Source organism: Lipophrys pholis (assembly GCF_963383615.2).
Source record: "Lipophrys pholis genome assembly, chromosome: 17".
NCBI lineage: Eukaryota > Metazoa > Chordata > Actinopteri > Blenniiformes > Blenniidae > Lipophrys > Lipophrys pholis.
In genome coordinates, this window is record NC_137643.1 from 21,499,890 (window position 1) to 21,516,145 (window position 16,256).

Genomic DNA, 16,256 nt, shown 5'->3' on the forward strand with positions numbered 1-16,256 from the left:
AAATGTTAAACATTTTTCACGTTTTGGGTGTCCGTTGACAAGACAATGCCACGCTCGGAGCAACTGAAAACACAACTTTTTTGTAAAATGCTCTGGTATGGTGTTTGTGTTGATGCCGGAAATGCTGCAACTGCACATGTCCACCAGGGCCTATAGTGAATAGTTGACAGTCACCTGTAATAGCAATCCAACCTGGTCGTCCTGTCCATAAAATGTCCATGTCCTTGCCATCGTCGTTGTTCTCTGCATGCATGCATGAGTGGTTTTATTACAAAAACAAACAAGAGCACCCACTAGTGGTCCATCATGATAATCACATAATTCTCATTGTTTCTGCCATTTCCGTGGAAATGGTTTTGAAAGCATTTCTGAAACAAAAACATAAAAACTAGGCATTTTCACTTGAAACGTCGTGTAAAAAGGGTCTTAGAAGTTACTGAACTTGTTGTTCTCACAAACGTTTGTCTTTAGCAGAGGAAAAGCTCAGCGAATGGACTTCAAAGTGAAGACAGAAGAAGTAACGTGACACAGACCAGGAGAGCGTTCAGAAGGAGGCTCATCATTTTTTTATTTAAGTGTGTTATGGCTTCAGCGGGGCCGTTTGAACCCGGTGAGTCATCCACACCAAATCATGCACACACGCTCGAAGGAAAAACAAAAAAAAAAAAAACGAAGAAAAAGAGAAAAAAAAAAAAGCGAGAAAAAAAACCCAACAACACACAAATGTAAAATGTTCATTTCACCCTGAACACATCTGGACAATCTGGATAAGAGATGGGATTCATACTGGAGTGTACTGTACAGACATCAGGTTCAGTGACAGACGCCGCCGGCCGGCTTGGTGGGATGAAACCTCCTGTCAGGAATATGGTACATGGTTTCATTTGTTCATCAGACCTACAGAAGAACCTATTGCAAAAGGATAATTCACAAATAGAAGAAAAATAGAACACAGCCTTTCTGTTGTATTGTATTACACACACAGTAGTGCAATTTCTGTCTCCGGGTCCAGTCTAGAGAAATAACCTCCTGTGGTAAATGACCCCTGGAAGTTGTGTAAGAAACAGCCCCCCTAAAAAAGTCCGGCAATGATTGATTCAAGGGCCGCACGTTCATCTATTCTCTGCCCGTGTGGCTGTTTCCCATCTGTGTTATAGAGTAACATTCAGTCGAGGGCTATCAGTGTGACATGTGGCATGATGGCAGACAAATCTGAGTAATTTGCTCTGGTGTGGGAGGGGCATGAAAAACGACCTGACTCGATGCACACGATGAGCAAATGAGTACATTTGTTAACTTCTTCCTCCCCCTCTCTCTCTCTCTTTCTCTCTCTCGCTCTTTCTAAAATAAAAGACCCATTATGGCTGATACATTCCGCAAAAAAATGCCGCCTGTGAAGCACACGGAAAGCAGATGATCACCTATTGCATGTACGTACTCGTTCATCCCTGACTGTCGGAAGTACGTAGTCCTGTGGACCGTGACTCGGCTACGTTTAGCCACCACTCGTAGCCGTTATAACGACACCGCATCCGTCAAAAGCAGTGGGGGAAGGTTTTTTTCTTTACAGTGATAAAGGCCAACGACAAGTCATATTATCAAACTGCTTCATGTCGAGGTAAATCGGCTAAATGCTAAGCTAAAAATACAAACAATCCAGACAAGTTAATGACAAACAGATTTCATATTAGTTGGATTTAATCGAAATTAGGGTTTAAATTGTGATTATTTTGTTATTAGTCCAGTGATATGTGAAGGTAACTGCCACTTTTGCCTAGCTGGCTAGCTAGCTATACAGATGCTAGCTCGCAAGCTAAATATTTTATCATTTGATGGACAAGAGACCTAAACAACTGTTGTTGGCTTTTGGTTATATTTTAGCTCTAAAACAACTGCTTGTAAAGATGACACATTTGTTGTAGTAACTAACTAACTCATACATGTCTTTAAACTTAGGAGGCCTTTTCAAAATAGACCAAATTAACTTGGTTCTACGTCTTCATCAGTTTCAACTTCGTCTGTATGTGGCATTTACTTGATGAATCTTCTGTAAGAAACATTTTCCAAGACATATAACCAAGTCTAGTTGATCTGATACGTTTGCTTTTGAAAAAATTCACAATTAAGTCACACACTTTGTAGTGTGTAGCCCCTAAAAGTACTTAAAAAAACAAAAACAAATTAAGGATGTTGCATTCTTGACCTCTACCAATATGTCCTTTAGTATGGATTATTGTACTTATCAGTACAGTTTGTTTTCCTGCTGCAGGTTGACATAAACCTTATTTTGGCTCCAGAAGGTGGAGTTACTGTACAGTAAGACTTACTACCTCATTTTCAATAAGAATGACCTCTGCCTTGACTAATCACTCTGAACCCTGCTGAACAAATCTCACAATGATTTTGGTCCAATGAGTCCATTGGACTGTTTGAGTCCATTGGTTCCTCTGTACATATTTGAAGCTGCAGCTTTGATTGTGTTCATTGACCATTCTCCACAGTGGTGACAATTGAACCACATAATTCAAAGAAAACCATACTTTCAAACTTTGTGTTTGTAGGTATGAGGCCAAAGACAATGGGCATTTCAGGCATATACTTATTGAGTAAAGCTAATCTCTTGGCAATCATGTGTACATTTAGTTGGCTTTAGCTTGCTGTGCTGCCCCAAAGTGGCCCAAAAAAACATACCATGTGGCTTTGACCCTTGTATCGTCTGCATATTTACACACCTTTCATCAGTCTTGAATTATTCCAGGGCTTTTCTGATGGTTTTAAAAAGCATAAAGTCTAAAATGATCATACAGTATCCCTAAAAAAAATAGATGAATTAAAAAAATTTTCACTGTACGACCAGTGGAACATTCGATGATACATTATCACAGATGGGTATATATAAAGTTTAGTCAACTTTTGAAACCATTTTCAACTTTTTAATAGTGGCAAGTAGCCACGCTACACCTGATGCTACAAATCTTAAAACCCACAGAATTCAACAGACATTGGCAAAATTGGCTCGACTTGCAAAGTGCATACGATGGAACCATTTGTGTTGTTTCCAGTAACTTACATGAAAGAAAAAAAACAAAGTTATGACTTTTTGACATGTTAAAGCAGGTTAAACTGACTTGAAGTAACACAAGGGTTAATACAACTAGTATCATCAGCTGAGCTGGGTTTTATAAGAGCTATTTTCTTATTAATGCACATACACACTTTTGTGATAAGAATATAAAAGTTTATTAGCATGTATCAGGCTTTGGGATGCACATGTTATCCATATGTTTCTGTTTGTGGGAGTCGCTGGATGAAGGATGCCAGTTTGATGACCTGCCTACAGGTACGGTGTCGTTATTACAGGAAGGAGCGATGGCCAGAAATTTGCTATCGACCGGAATGAGATTAAAGATTCTGCTAGTTTGGAGACGGCGGGTGTAAGATCTTCCACTGATTTTGTCACGTGAGTTTGTTTGTTGGGGCATAGATCGGTCTGTACATTGACCACATCATGCGCTCCGGTTGGAAGCCCCGGAGCTCGGCTCGCTGCGGCCTTCCAACGTGTTTGCCAAAACACGGACAGATCCGTCGCTGATATAAAGATGTGCCCACTTCAACAGAAACGCCCACTCTGTTTCTTCAAGGCACATATGCTTGATGTGTAAAAATACATATGCATCTCAGCCGTGAAAAGGCCTTTTTTTTTTAATTTATTTATTCCAAAGGTTTGTTATAAACATATTGTACAGGATATTCAGATAAGCCGGTGCAGTTCCAAGAACGAAACGACGCGTTTAGGGCTTATCTGGGACTTGCGCGCCTCGTTACGACTTGTCGCCGCTGAATGGGATCCTTCGGATTCTTTTTCCAAAACAGAATGAAATTAGACTTGCGGGGCAGGTCAGGCTACCCAGAAATTAGACGACGTCTGTTCAGTACAAGGCTACAAAGAATACTACAATCAACACTTTGGAGATTGTCGGCCATGAGAAGCATCATTTGAATCGGAACGATATGGGAAGAACTGACTTGCTTACAGTCAAAGTTACAGCCTAAATCGGTTCGGGGGAACAGAGGGCAAACACTTTTGCCAAATCTTTACCAGCATTAGAAGAAGAAAAAAAATAAAACCTCTTGTTTTTTTGTCGTTTGTTTTTTCTTTTTTTTTAGCTCTGTGGCTTTCTCGGACGCTGATGTGACATCAGTGAGATGATGCATCTCAATCACAATCCTCAGAAAAAGTTCCTGCCATAAGGAGACTGGTAATTGATATGTACAAAGTATTGGTTGGCCGATGCACTTCTGAGATTGTGTTCATATTAGGAGCAAAAGCAGCGAAACGAAGCCAATTCATTCAAACCTCGGAACAAACAGTGTACAGTTTGTTTTGAATTTTGAACTTTGGCAAAAGAAGAAACAGCTGATGTTGTAAATCATTCTTGACTATCCGCCTTTAAGATACGTAGATATAATGGAAGCACCCCCCATCATACAAAGTTCATGCACTTTTCCATCGTAATCTCGTGTTTTGTACAGAAACTGAAAGGATCATCCTGATGTTATTAATTCTTCCTTATCTGCGATCTTCAGCCGTCCGCTCACATTAACTCACACTCACCGCTTCGGCTCGTTTCCGGGTTGATGTGTTTATCAGGTTGTGTTTCCCTAATGGCTCCAAAGTGCTTGCAAACCTCAAAAGTTGTCAGCTTGGATTTGCACGCCTCGCCATGAACGGCTCCACTTCCTGCTCTTTGGACTCGGAGGTCCGCTGCTCGGAGGCGTACATGCACAGTATTTTATGCAGTGCGATCCTCCACGTCATTTGATTCAAACTTACCCTGCTTGTAAATTTGGCAAAAGGTAATTAATTTGCACTTCGGTGGCTGTGGGTTTAAGAAAAAAAAAAAAAAAAACAGCTTCTGATCCTCTTACACTGTTTTACATCATGGCACTGTAACGGTTACTTCATTAATTTTGACTCATTTGATGATTTTCCAAGAAGCTATAAATTAGCTTCCATCAGTGTGAGTCATAGACTGACTGGTTGGTATTGACTGACGGTGCTCAGTTAATTTGTATTCTGTAGCACATCAGAAACTACTGGAAATCAGGATTCAATGAGATTTAGTTTCCTATGAGTACTTTTAAACTATTCAGTGTAAATTCTTATTAGTATTCATTACTTTAGATTTGAGAGTCTTGATACTCGAGGCACAAAGTCAGCATAGAAACAAAGAAGAGAGGCTTTTTCAGGCCACGTTTAGACGGCAAGATTTCAAGCGAAGACGCATCGGTTTTTGTGTTTCGGAAAAGTTTCGCATTTACATCGCAACGTTTTCAAAACCATGTCTGTTTACACGGAAACGGCAGGAACGCTGAAATCTATATAGTTTGCATGCTAGACCATGAGTTAGTTGTGTCTCTCGTGTTTTGTTTCACTGTGATGTTTCAGTTATTGGAGTTGGGTAATCCACAGAATGGAAGGCAGGAAACACGGATGATATATATATATATATAATTGTACAGAATTGATGCTAAAAGTAAAAATATATACTGGCAATCGAACTCTTTCAACTTAGTTTGAAGCATATGCAAGATAAATCCAGCCTGTAATCTGTTTCAATGTGTTTAAAAACTAACATCATGACAACAAAACACTGCCAGGAAATACTGGTAAATGAACGCTCATGTCCTCATTACTTTCATCACTTTACTCCTCCCAAAAAATTATTGCTTCATTTATCATTAACTGTTTATTTCTGAAATGTGAAGTTTAAATAGAAGCTTAAATGAAATTGTAATCTGACATTGAGGTTGTAAAATGGTAAAAAGAGCAGTGGAGGGGGTTTTGAAAGACCTAAAAGATATGCGGTCAGGTTGCATTACGGGAATGAAAGGATCAATTTGTCTGAAGATTTCAGCCTGTGCCTTGTCTGTATTGACTTTTGTGTATCATATAAATAAAAATATGCTGGGCACTAATCACGTAGGGATCCCAGTAATGCAACTTGGCTGCATTGAACTCTGAGCTTCGCGGCAGTGGTTCCAACCTGCGGTTTACGATCCCTATGGCGTAACACTAGAAATCAAACCTGAATTTGCACAAAATCTCATCAAAGTGTGATCTAGCAAATATACCAGAAAGTATTATTATCTCAGAAATAAATATTTGGGGTAATAATCTCAATTGACATGTGATTCAGATGTACTGAGATTGAACCGGGGCCCTAATGATGGCTTAAAGTTATGTTTCTAAGTCCATGTACAGTAGACAAGTTCTCTGCACTACCAACGGAAAAGAGGGAAAAGGCTTGTCGGTGAAGGTAAAGCTTTTTGAGGCCATATCTGATTTTTCTCCACAAGTAAGGTAGGGATACATAAATACTATTAATAACAGCAGAATGATCCTTTGTATGCAAGACGGGTCAAGTTTTCGCCTAACTGCTCCGGAAGCAGACAAAACAATGTCACAAAGCCATGGCATACTATTAAATGACATCTAATGCACATGCTAATATTAGCAACAATTATTTTGGCTTGATGTGTGGCGAAACCATTGATATACATGATTGCTTATTAAAAACAATACCTGATAAGTCATTTTAAATTCTCTGCGATGAGGCAATGGAATATTACATAATGATAAATGTTTCTTCAAGTTACAGTGAAACAAGCATACTCTCTTTGAAAAATAGCATTTCCCCAGTGTGCATCATTTGGTATGAAACCAAAGGTAATATATCAATTTTTGTCGTGTAAATTTGTAATAAGGAAGGTCTTTTTGTGTGGCATGTGTTTTCCTCTAATGGAGCAAATCTCTTGAAAAAATAAACATCCATGCTTCATGCTTTGCATCCCAGTGTGTCCAGGCTTGCTGTTCGGCTGTTCCTCATGTGCTCCCAGGAATACTTATGTTACATACAACCAAACTGGGAAAATCAAAAGTGCCGACATAAGGTTTGTCAAGGAGCAGCATCAGAAGTGTTTGACCTTGTGTAGAAAACAGGGGAACTCATTTGTCCCGTGAGCGTCTGTAGGGATTCAGATAGATTTCCTCCTCCTCATGAGCTGGTGATTGTCCGAGAAGCTGTGGAGGCCTGGCGACACCGAGCTGACGGGCGAAGGGAAGAAGCTGTTTTTCAAGGTGATGGGTGAGATCTCCTCGATCTTGTAGGAGACCGAGTGAAAGTACTGGTGGGGGTTCAGCTGCGAGCTGAATGAGTTCTGGTGGGAGAAGGCACAGCCCAGTCCTTCCATACCTCCCCCAGAGCTGCCGAAGTCGTGCGAGTGGTAGTGCATGCAGGAGCACACCGACTGCAGGTCCGTCACCTCCGCCCGGTACGGCGGCTCCCGTCGCCGCCTCCCCCGCTGAAGCGTCTCGTCCTGAATGTGGATGATCATGCTGTTGCGGTTTCCGGCGAGCGACGCTCGCTCCTCGGCGTCGCGCCGCTCGTCCTCGCTGTTCATAGTCAGGAAGCGGAGCACCACCAGGTTGAGGAAGGCCCCGATGACTGTCAAGCCCACCAGGATGTACATGAAGCTAAAGGCCACGTACAGGGGCTTCTTCTGGAGGGCGCGGTTCTTTTGAAGGGCCACAAAGTCCCCAAAGCCTATAGTCGTTAAAGTGATGAAACAGTAATAGTAAGACTGGAAGAAGCTCCAGTCCTCGTAGTGGGAGAACGCGGCGGCGCCGATGCAAAGCGTGCCAATGCAGGAGAAAAATCCCACGGTCACCATGTTCTCCATGGAGACGTCGGTGATGCTCATGCCGCAGCACTTCTTGATGCGTTTCAGGAGGTACTTGACGAAAGTGTTCATCCGCTCGCCCAGACTTTGGAACATGACGAGAGTCAAAGGGATTCCCAGGACGGCGTAAAACATGCAGAAGGCCTTTCCTGCGTCGGTCCCCGGCGCTGCGTGGCCATAGCCTGAGGAGAGAGAGGAAGACAAGACAGGGGAAGTTAGCGGTGCGGAAGGATTTAGCTAAAGTGCTGTGGGGGTGGGGGTGGGGGTGGGGGTGGGGGTGGGGGTGGGGGTGGGGGTGGGGGTTGGTAGAGCAATCAGCCGGATTTTTACCCGCTACTCAAAAAGCCCCAGATCAGCTTTTGTTTACAAACATGACCAAGCAAGAAAGTCTCCCCGGGAGAGAGTGAGCGTTGCCAAAAGAGGTATTGAATAGGTGCACGGTGCAGAAATGTGTCCATTCATTAATCTTATTTGGACTCAAAGATTATGGCGGCGGTGGGGGAGGAAGGGGCGCCCAATTAGCCCAAAGTTTCCGGTGAGGTAGGAGACTTTTGGAGGAGGGATTCGGAATGGAGTCATGCGGGAGCCAGTGAAGCTTTTAGCTTAATTAGACTTTATCTTTGGACCACAAGCTGCTGACTCAAACACACAAACCCACTTCCCCCCAAAAAAATCACCCCGCGACGGGGCAGACAATAGAAGTCATACACGTTATTCGGGTTCATTTTTAAAATGCGGCCCAAACAGTTTTATGTGCATTGCAGTATTTTTTTCCCCTTCTGAGGTCACTTCAGATATTAAAGCATGAATGAAGCTCCTGGCTTATATAAAAGAAACGAAGCACCTTATTGATTAGCTCTCTTACCACAGCCCATAACTGTGTCAGTATTAAACACCTCAGTCATTGCCAAGAAACACCCACCATCATTTGGCATGTGCATCACTTCGAAGACTGCCCTCCAAAAGCGAAACAGAGTATTTTTCCTCCACTTCACGCATCTTTTCTATTCCTTGTTTTTGCATGTCCGGAGCAAGTTCTGTTTTGCATTCTCCAATATTGATTCTGTCTTTTCCCATATGGCGTTCCACCTACTCAAGCATGTGCTTAGTTATGCACTTCAAGAAAAACGGAGAACAAAAAGCAAACATTTGCTTGACCAAGCTGATTTTCAAGAATTTTAAGCAGCACATTTGCATGTGGAACGAGTCTGGTAAGTTTGGAATGACGACAATCATAAAATGTGCTCGGAGCATTGCATCATGATTTAAAACGCAGGTTTATATGTAATATAATTGACAAGACTTTTTCAATATATGCACAGTAGCAATGTTTTGGAAAAGCTGTGTTTCCCCTCCCCGCTTCCACGGAGACAGAGCGTTTTCCGAAGCTTTGTTTTCAGTGGCTCCGAGCAACGTTGTGCTGTAAACAGAAACCCAGCGCCGAGCTAAAGTTTTTCATTTTCACCTGGAAATGTTGTGTAAACGCAGCCTCGTCGAAAAACCAGATAAGCAACAGAGCAAAAGTCAAAATGTACAGTATTCACTAAGCAAACACGAAACATCTTGCAGGTTAATAAAGTGAAGCATTTCCAAGCGAAAACAACCATAAATACCTGAAGGGGTTCAGTGGAGATGTGGATAGCATTATTGTTGAGTTTACAAAACACAGCCACTATATGGTTTACCTGTTCTCAGTGATCCCAGACACATAAAAAAGAATGAAATGTTTATATTTTATTTTATTGCAAAATGTTCTTGCACTGAGGTTGAAACTCGAGGAAGCGACACAACGTCTCTGCAATAGTATAAAACGCAATTGGAACGTCACCACATTAGCAGCCGCTAATCCACTGTTGGTATCTGCAGGAAAAGAGCAATTACAGATCATATCTGTGGGCCAAGCGTCGGTATTGAAGTGGCTCCCTAATTCACAGCCAATCGTGACTGGAGCCTTTTTTCACCAGCGAGAGAGAACAAACGGGAAGTGAAGGGAATGAAAGCCTGTTTCCATCTCATCAAAGTTTGATGCAACATGCAATCGCTCCTTTCTTCAACTCACCGTGATCTTACCTCATACAGTTAACCCAAAACAGGAGCCTGAAAAAGAAATTAAGACTAAAAACATGATGGTAGCGACCTTCAAGACAAACTGCACTCGAGCGTTATCCATCGATAATCCGGCTCGCTCTGCCAGCTGCTGTTGATTTCCCACGCCACTGTGCAGCGGTGCTAAATCTTCTTCACCATAATACGGAGCTGGATACGTTTGAATAACAGAACCGACGACCACAGTTCAAGAAATGTTTAGTTTCAACCCAATTTCATTAGCAGAGGAGGTGTCTTATATTTGCAGAGTTGCAAACATCAAAGTTTAACTATAAAAGGACATAAATAATTTTAAGGTCCCTTCAGTAGTTTTCAAATGTCCTGATTACGGATGTTTTTGATTTTCCACCAAATTAAGTTTCCTTTAAACTTTAAAATGAGGCTAACACAGCTCGTAAAGTGTCATATATGAAGTTCTAAAAAAAACCAACTATTTAGGATAATGAACGTTTCATTACATTTTCAGCCGTTTCTGTACATGATTTTAACAGTTTCATCCATCTTTTCAAGAATAGAATAGAAAAGAAATATTTTATATATTATATTTTATATTTTGTTTTGCTCCGCGCAGAAAAAATACAAACAACGTTGAATCTCAAATAAAACAGAAAAAAACCCTCAATAAGTAATTTTAAATGCGAACATACCCAAGACTTAACTGTGACTAATATGAGGACAAAAATTATTAAATTAACCAAAACACAGCAGACATTATTCACCAGGAGGACTTATAGAGTCTTAGGAAGGAAGGAAGGAAGACCATTATAGCAGTTTTAACCATTTTATCTCTTTTCTAAGCAGTTTTTTTTGTTTGTTTGTTTGTTTTTTAAATGACTCTGGTTTCTAAAAAGAATAAAAATAAGATAGAATATCAGTAAAAAAAATTTAACAGCTTCAGGGAGCCACTACAAAAGGGCCAAAGAGCCACATGTGGCTCCCGAGTTGCAGGTTGGAAGCGATGATGTAAAAATTGCAGTAACAACGTGCTTCATTCTTCCCCATTGGGAGGAAAATTCTAATTACATCCCTGGACTGACTTGTGTAAGCAGCCATATCTCTTAATCCCCACCTTGCTCAAAATGAGCAAATTAATTGATATTGATTGTGATTGCTGCGATTTGTTCTCGGTGAGTAATCAGAACACGACGAATAACGGCATCAGCTGCAGGAGAAACGGCTGCTTTTATTTGATTTTGGGCCGCAGCTCCACTGTGCAGACAGATTACACCAAATCCAGGAGATCATCTTTTTTACACCCCCAGACATCAGATGCACTCTTTCTATTTGCTCATTTCACTTTTCTTTTTTTTTTTTACTCCCTTCCCAGCAGGCGTCCATTGTTTGTAATCAGCCTTGAGTGTATTTGGTATCGATTCGCAAAGTACAGGGTCACCGCACTCTTATGCACAAAATACTCCTGGGTTTTGTTTAGTTTTTTTCTGAACTATTGAGTGGTGATGTTCTCTACTGTGTATTTATTTTCCCAGGTGAAACCACTTGTATTGCCCATACCGATGCAATACCAATATTTTGCACAAAATCTTCAGCTTAATGTAACCTTGAGGACATTATTTAATTATAGCTATATTAAAAGCAACCAAAGAGTATTTGGGGTTTTTTTTTCCTGTTTTTGGCATTTTTACAGCTTTTTAAGAATAATTAATCACACGTGGAAGAATTCGGAGTTACGCCAACTCTGAGAAATTAGGATTGAATTTGTGTAATAAATTAAAAAATACACAAACGTATTCAAGATATTGATGTTTTGGCATCACAACCATTGACTGCTTTGCCTAAATAGAACTACACTAGGTAGCGCGCAGGCTTTCTTTTCGCAGTTGTCTGGGATGTATTTGAAGACGGTTCGCCGTTTAACGTCCCAAAATCTAATCGATTTGTATTTGGATGAGGACAAATTGTCCCTGAAGAATCCATGCAATTCGAGGAGTGGTTTTTGCAAAAAGTTTGTAAAATACATACATACATACATACATACATACATACATACATACATACATACAAATAAATACACGCAGATGCAATTATAATGCGTTATTTGCCACCCAACTTTCGTTGGCAAAGGGTAAATAACCTCAACTATACAAATGGAGAGAATAACTGCATGTACTGTACTAGATATTGCGACCTCTTGAGGGTATAACAAAGAAAACAGAAGAAACCGAGTGACTGAATACTTCATGTTAGCCCAAATAAACATTTGTTTAACATTACACAACGTTTCAGGTGAAAATGCATCAGTTTTGCATTTATTTCAGAAAAGTTTCTCGTTTACGCGACAACATATTTGAAACGATTTCCGTTTACACCAAAATGACAGAAACGATGAAAATGGTGTCCTTTCTATCCGATCATTGAAGCAATACAGAATATTTAGTAAATATGGCTCCTGCAGTCATGCGTTGCAATAAAACTTGTATGATTCCCCATAAAAAGATTTTTATTTTAGGCTAAACAAGTGTGTTTTTCCAGCCTTCTTGGATAAATCGTCAACCATAAAAGTTCTTAGATGAACCAGATCTTGACAAATAAAGTGACCCCTCGTGTTGATAGGAATTAAACTGAAGACTAGAAGGAATTTATGGTGACTAGAGGGTAAAAATAAAACTGAAAATCAGTGTTTTGAGGAGGTTTAGGTTGATGGACAATAGTGCCTTCAATCAATATCCACTGTAATGTATGTACAGTACCTTTAAGTAAATGTTAGCTGTTTTTCTGTGTATCTGGTTTTTTTTCCCCTCTTTTTTTAAAGTCCTAACAACAGGCTTAAAGAGCAACTATCTGTCACAACCTGCCGAACCTTCAATGAGTGAATCCATCAAACCAATATAGAGGAACAGTATATGCATGACATCAAGACAGACCTAACTGAGTGTCTGCAATCAATGTGAGACCAGTGCTTTAAATGGAAAACAATAAGGGCCGGTGCTCCTCTTAGAAACCTGCTGTCAGTCTCTCATACTAATATGGGACAAAAACATGATATTCAACGGCGTATATATATTACAAGCACATATTGTAAGTAATTGCATAGGTATTTAAATATTGGCAGATTTTTTTTTTTTTATTTCCCTAAAAAAAAAATAAAAGGAAAGAATCAGAGTGAGAGAGAGAGATGAGTGGACGTCACTACACACCATCCTGAATAACTTCATATATACTTTATTGTCCCTTTTTAGGGATTTTTTTTTTTTAATCAGCCTGCACTGTATTACATGCATTAGGTGTAATTTAAGCGTGTAATTGTGAAAAAAAAAAAAAAAGCTGCAGTGAATCCATTTGAAAATTGACACAGCAGAACCTGGGGTCATGTAAGAATGGACAGGACAGGAACCTGGTGCAGTTTGCTGAAAATAATTTGATTTGAATTTTTAGGAAATGTTCTGCCTGAACAGTCATATAACATATGGGTGTGATTTCTGTGTGTGATTGTGAAAAGTGTTGATGTTGTCGATGAGCACATCAATCTGGCCCACAGACCGTACAGAGTACACCATTTAAAACAAAATGAACAGAAGCTGCACCAACCAAATTTAAAAAGAAATAAAACATTCGTACGTATACGGGCCGCACAGCATCCATGTTGTAATAAATGTTATTTATTTATTTATTTGAAAAACGAGTTTTAAACACGGCTTCTGTGGTGGGGCAGCGGGCAGGTGGAAGAAGAGGTAGAGAGGGCAAGTAGATTACAGCAAAATTACACCAACACTGACGGTTTCATCTCGGTTGATAGTATTTGCTGATTTGCTGAGAAGACATTTTCCTCTAAGGACGATTGGTCAGCCACAGAGTGTAGAATGTGGAGCTATGCGACGCAAATTAACGCATCACCCATGCATTATGGGCATGAAGCTTGTTCCAGAAATTAGCCTCGTTGTTTAAGCCGGTGGGATCGAAGCGTGTAAAAAAAGGGAGCGGCCTATAGTCCAAAAATTTCAGAAAGTTCTAGTCTGCGCCGTACGCTTGAAATAATGTCCTGGTACGCTGAAGAGTAAAAATTAAAAGTGCCTACTGAGCCATACTGGCCCACTTAAAGCACTGAGTCAGACTTATGCAACTAATTTCTTGTGCAACAACATTGAGGTGTAGTATTATATTTGGTCCTACAGAGGTTGCAAATGGCCACTGGAGATGACCAGTGTGTTGGTAACGTCCAAGAAAACATTACCAGCTAATTGCTAATGGGAAGGGAACGTTCAATAGTGCAGAATGTTGTCATTTCTTTTGAACGCGGAAATAGGTGCAAGAGTCGACGCGTGGAAGCGTTTCTTTGATGTGTGCGAGGGGACGAGCGGTGTCTGCTGCAGTGCCGCACTGTGTAATCTGTTTGTCCTGTTATAATGACTCTATTATCTGCTGTTGTCTTGGGAACAGACATATTTGCTTTGCTCACACAGAGCCCCCTGCCATGCACAGGTGCTTTTGTGTGGGTGTGTGTGTGTGTGTGTGTGTGTGTGTGTGTGTGTGTGTGTGTGTGTGTGTGTGTGTGTGTGTGTGTGTGTGTGTGTGTGTGTGTGTGTGTGTGCGCGCAGGTGAATAAGTGTGTTTGTCTACGGGCCGGTGAAGGAGAGGATCACGCTCTTTAATTTTATGGGCGTAAAAAGCGGTGAGAGAGTCGCGGCCTCTCAGATATTAAATAATCCAACAGGTTTCTTTAAAAAAAAAAGTAAATGGAGAGGTTGAGTTGTGCAAGAATCCAGAACGGAAAGAGCGAAGCGACACAGCTTCAATTATTTTTCTCCGACACGCACACACACACACACACACACACACACACACACACACACACACACACACACACACACACACACACACACACACACACACACACACACACACACACACACACACACACACACACACACACACACACAGGCTTATCAGCCGCGAGCACAAAGTGTGTCTGCAACAGAGAGCTCACAAGCCATTAATTGAGATGCAGTAATTCTTGCCTTGTTTACCCAAATGTAAATCTGATGTGGAGACGCTAACCAAAAAAAGAAAAAAAAAGAATACATTTGACAGCTTTCCTGTTAAACAGATTATCCGTCCTTCTGGGCTTCCTTTACAGCATTTCATTCAAGCCAGTGGGATTAAAATAAACAGAGTAACTATTGATTTCTTTAATAAAGCAACACGTGGAGCTAAAACATCTCCTATACACAGTCAATGGCACATCTGGCTGGTTATGGTTATTTTGGTCTCTATAAATTAAATGTTGAAGGTCCAAATGATTTAGCAGCTGACTCCTCGCACTTTGGAGAAATAAGGGTTGTTGTTTTTTTTAACTAGACTCATCTTCCACCATCACTATTCACTGCTTGTGAGATTGATAAGGTGCGAATGATTGACAGAGGGTGGCAACTGTTATCAGTACAACTGGTGTTGTAGTCAAGACCACCTAACCCCCAACCCCCCCCCCCCAGACCGAGTCAAGACCCAGACAAGTCCAGGCATTTAAAGATCTCCTATCACTCAGTTTTTCAAAATTTCCTCATGATCTCGTTGCTTCAGAAACCTTGTATTCAAAGATTCCAGCTTGTCCTTGATTTTCCTCCATTTGAATGTTGGATCATAGGAGCTACATTCAGAATCTGCTGTGTCTGTGTGAGCTGGACTGGCTCCGCCCACACATGCCCATCTTGGGAAGAGGAGGAAGTGCTTCCTCTGGTGGTGCCATGTGCCAGAGCAGAGCTGCCTAATTGTGGGAGGAGTCAAAGGGAGGGCCTACCTTGATTTCTGATTGGCTCGTTGGAGCGACACACTTTTTAAAACCTGAAACAAGCCAGGGAGAGAGAGGACAGACTGTCTTCTCTTCTGGGGCGTCATTCCAGGTATGGGGACGATTATCACCGTTGGAAAACCTTTAGAAAGGGAATGTTACATATTGTGATCCCTTTAAGTTGCCGAGACCAAGTCAAGACCACAACCAAGACCAAAGCATCCCAAGACTTCAAGGGGCCAAGATCGAGTCAAGACCAAGACCAGAGCCGCGTCCCAAGATCAGGACTTCAAGGGACTGAGACTGAGACCTTGAACATGTGGTCTTCAGTACTACAGCACGAGCATTAACACGTTGAAGCTGGATATAGGTCACTGCTGGGACTTGACCTTTGAACCCTCCTCAAAATTACCTTCCTGTCAAATGTCAAAATATTAATCAAATAATCAATATTTTTCCCCTTTAAATCAACTCAACACGTTCAAACATATTCAATATTTAGTCCCTTTCAGGACTGTTTAAATGTCAGTTTACATTTGAAAGATTCCATTATTTGTTCCAGAAATACAAAAACTTTGAGACGTGAAGCTGCAATAAATGAAGCAAACATTTTGTAATTCAGTCTTTTCCAATTTCATGGACGAGACTCAGCAAATAAAAAAAA

General features: G+C 40.9%; 1 protein-coding gene across 1 annotated transcript in view; it reads right to left on the reverse strand.

The window, feature by feature from the left end:
• Window positions 1-7,038: 7,038 nt before the first annotated feature.
• Window positions 7,039-16,256, reverse strand: part of kcnk9 (potassium channel, subfamily K, member 9) — a gene marked incomplete at both ends in the record, with an annotated part of 46,623 nt that continues 37,405 nt past the window's right edge. Inside the window, one exon of the mRNA XM_080484139.1 lies at window positions 7,039-7,925. Within this exon, the coding sequence (XP_080340265.1) occupies window positions 7,039-7,925 (887 nt within the window). The remainder of the gene's footprint in view (window positions 7,926-16,256) is intronic.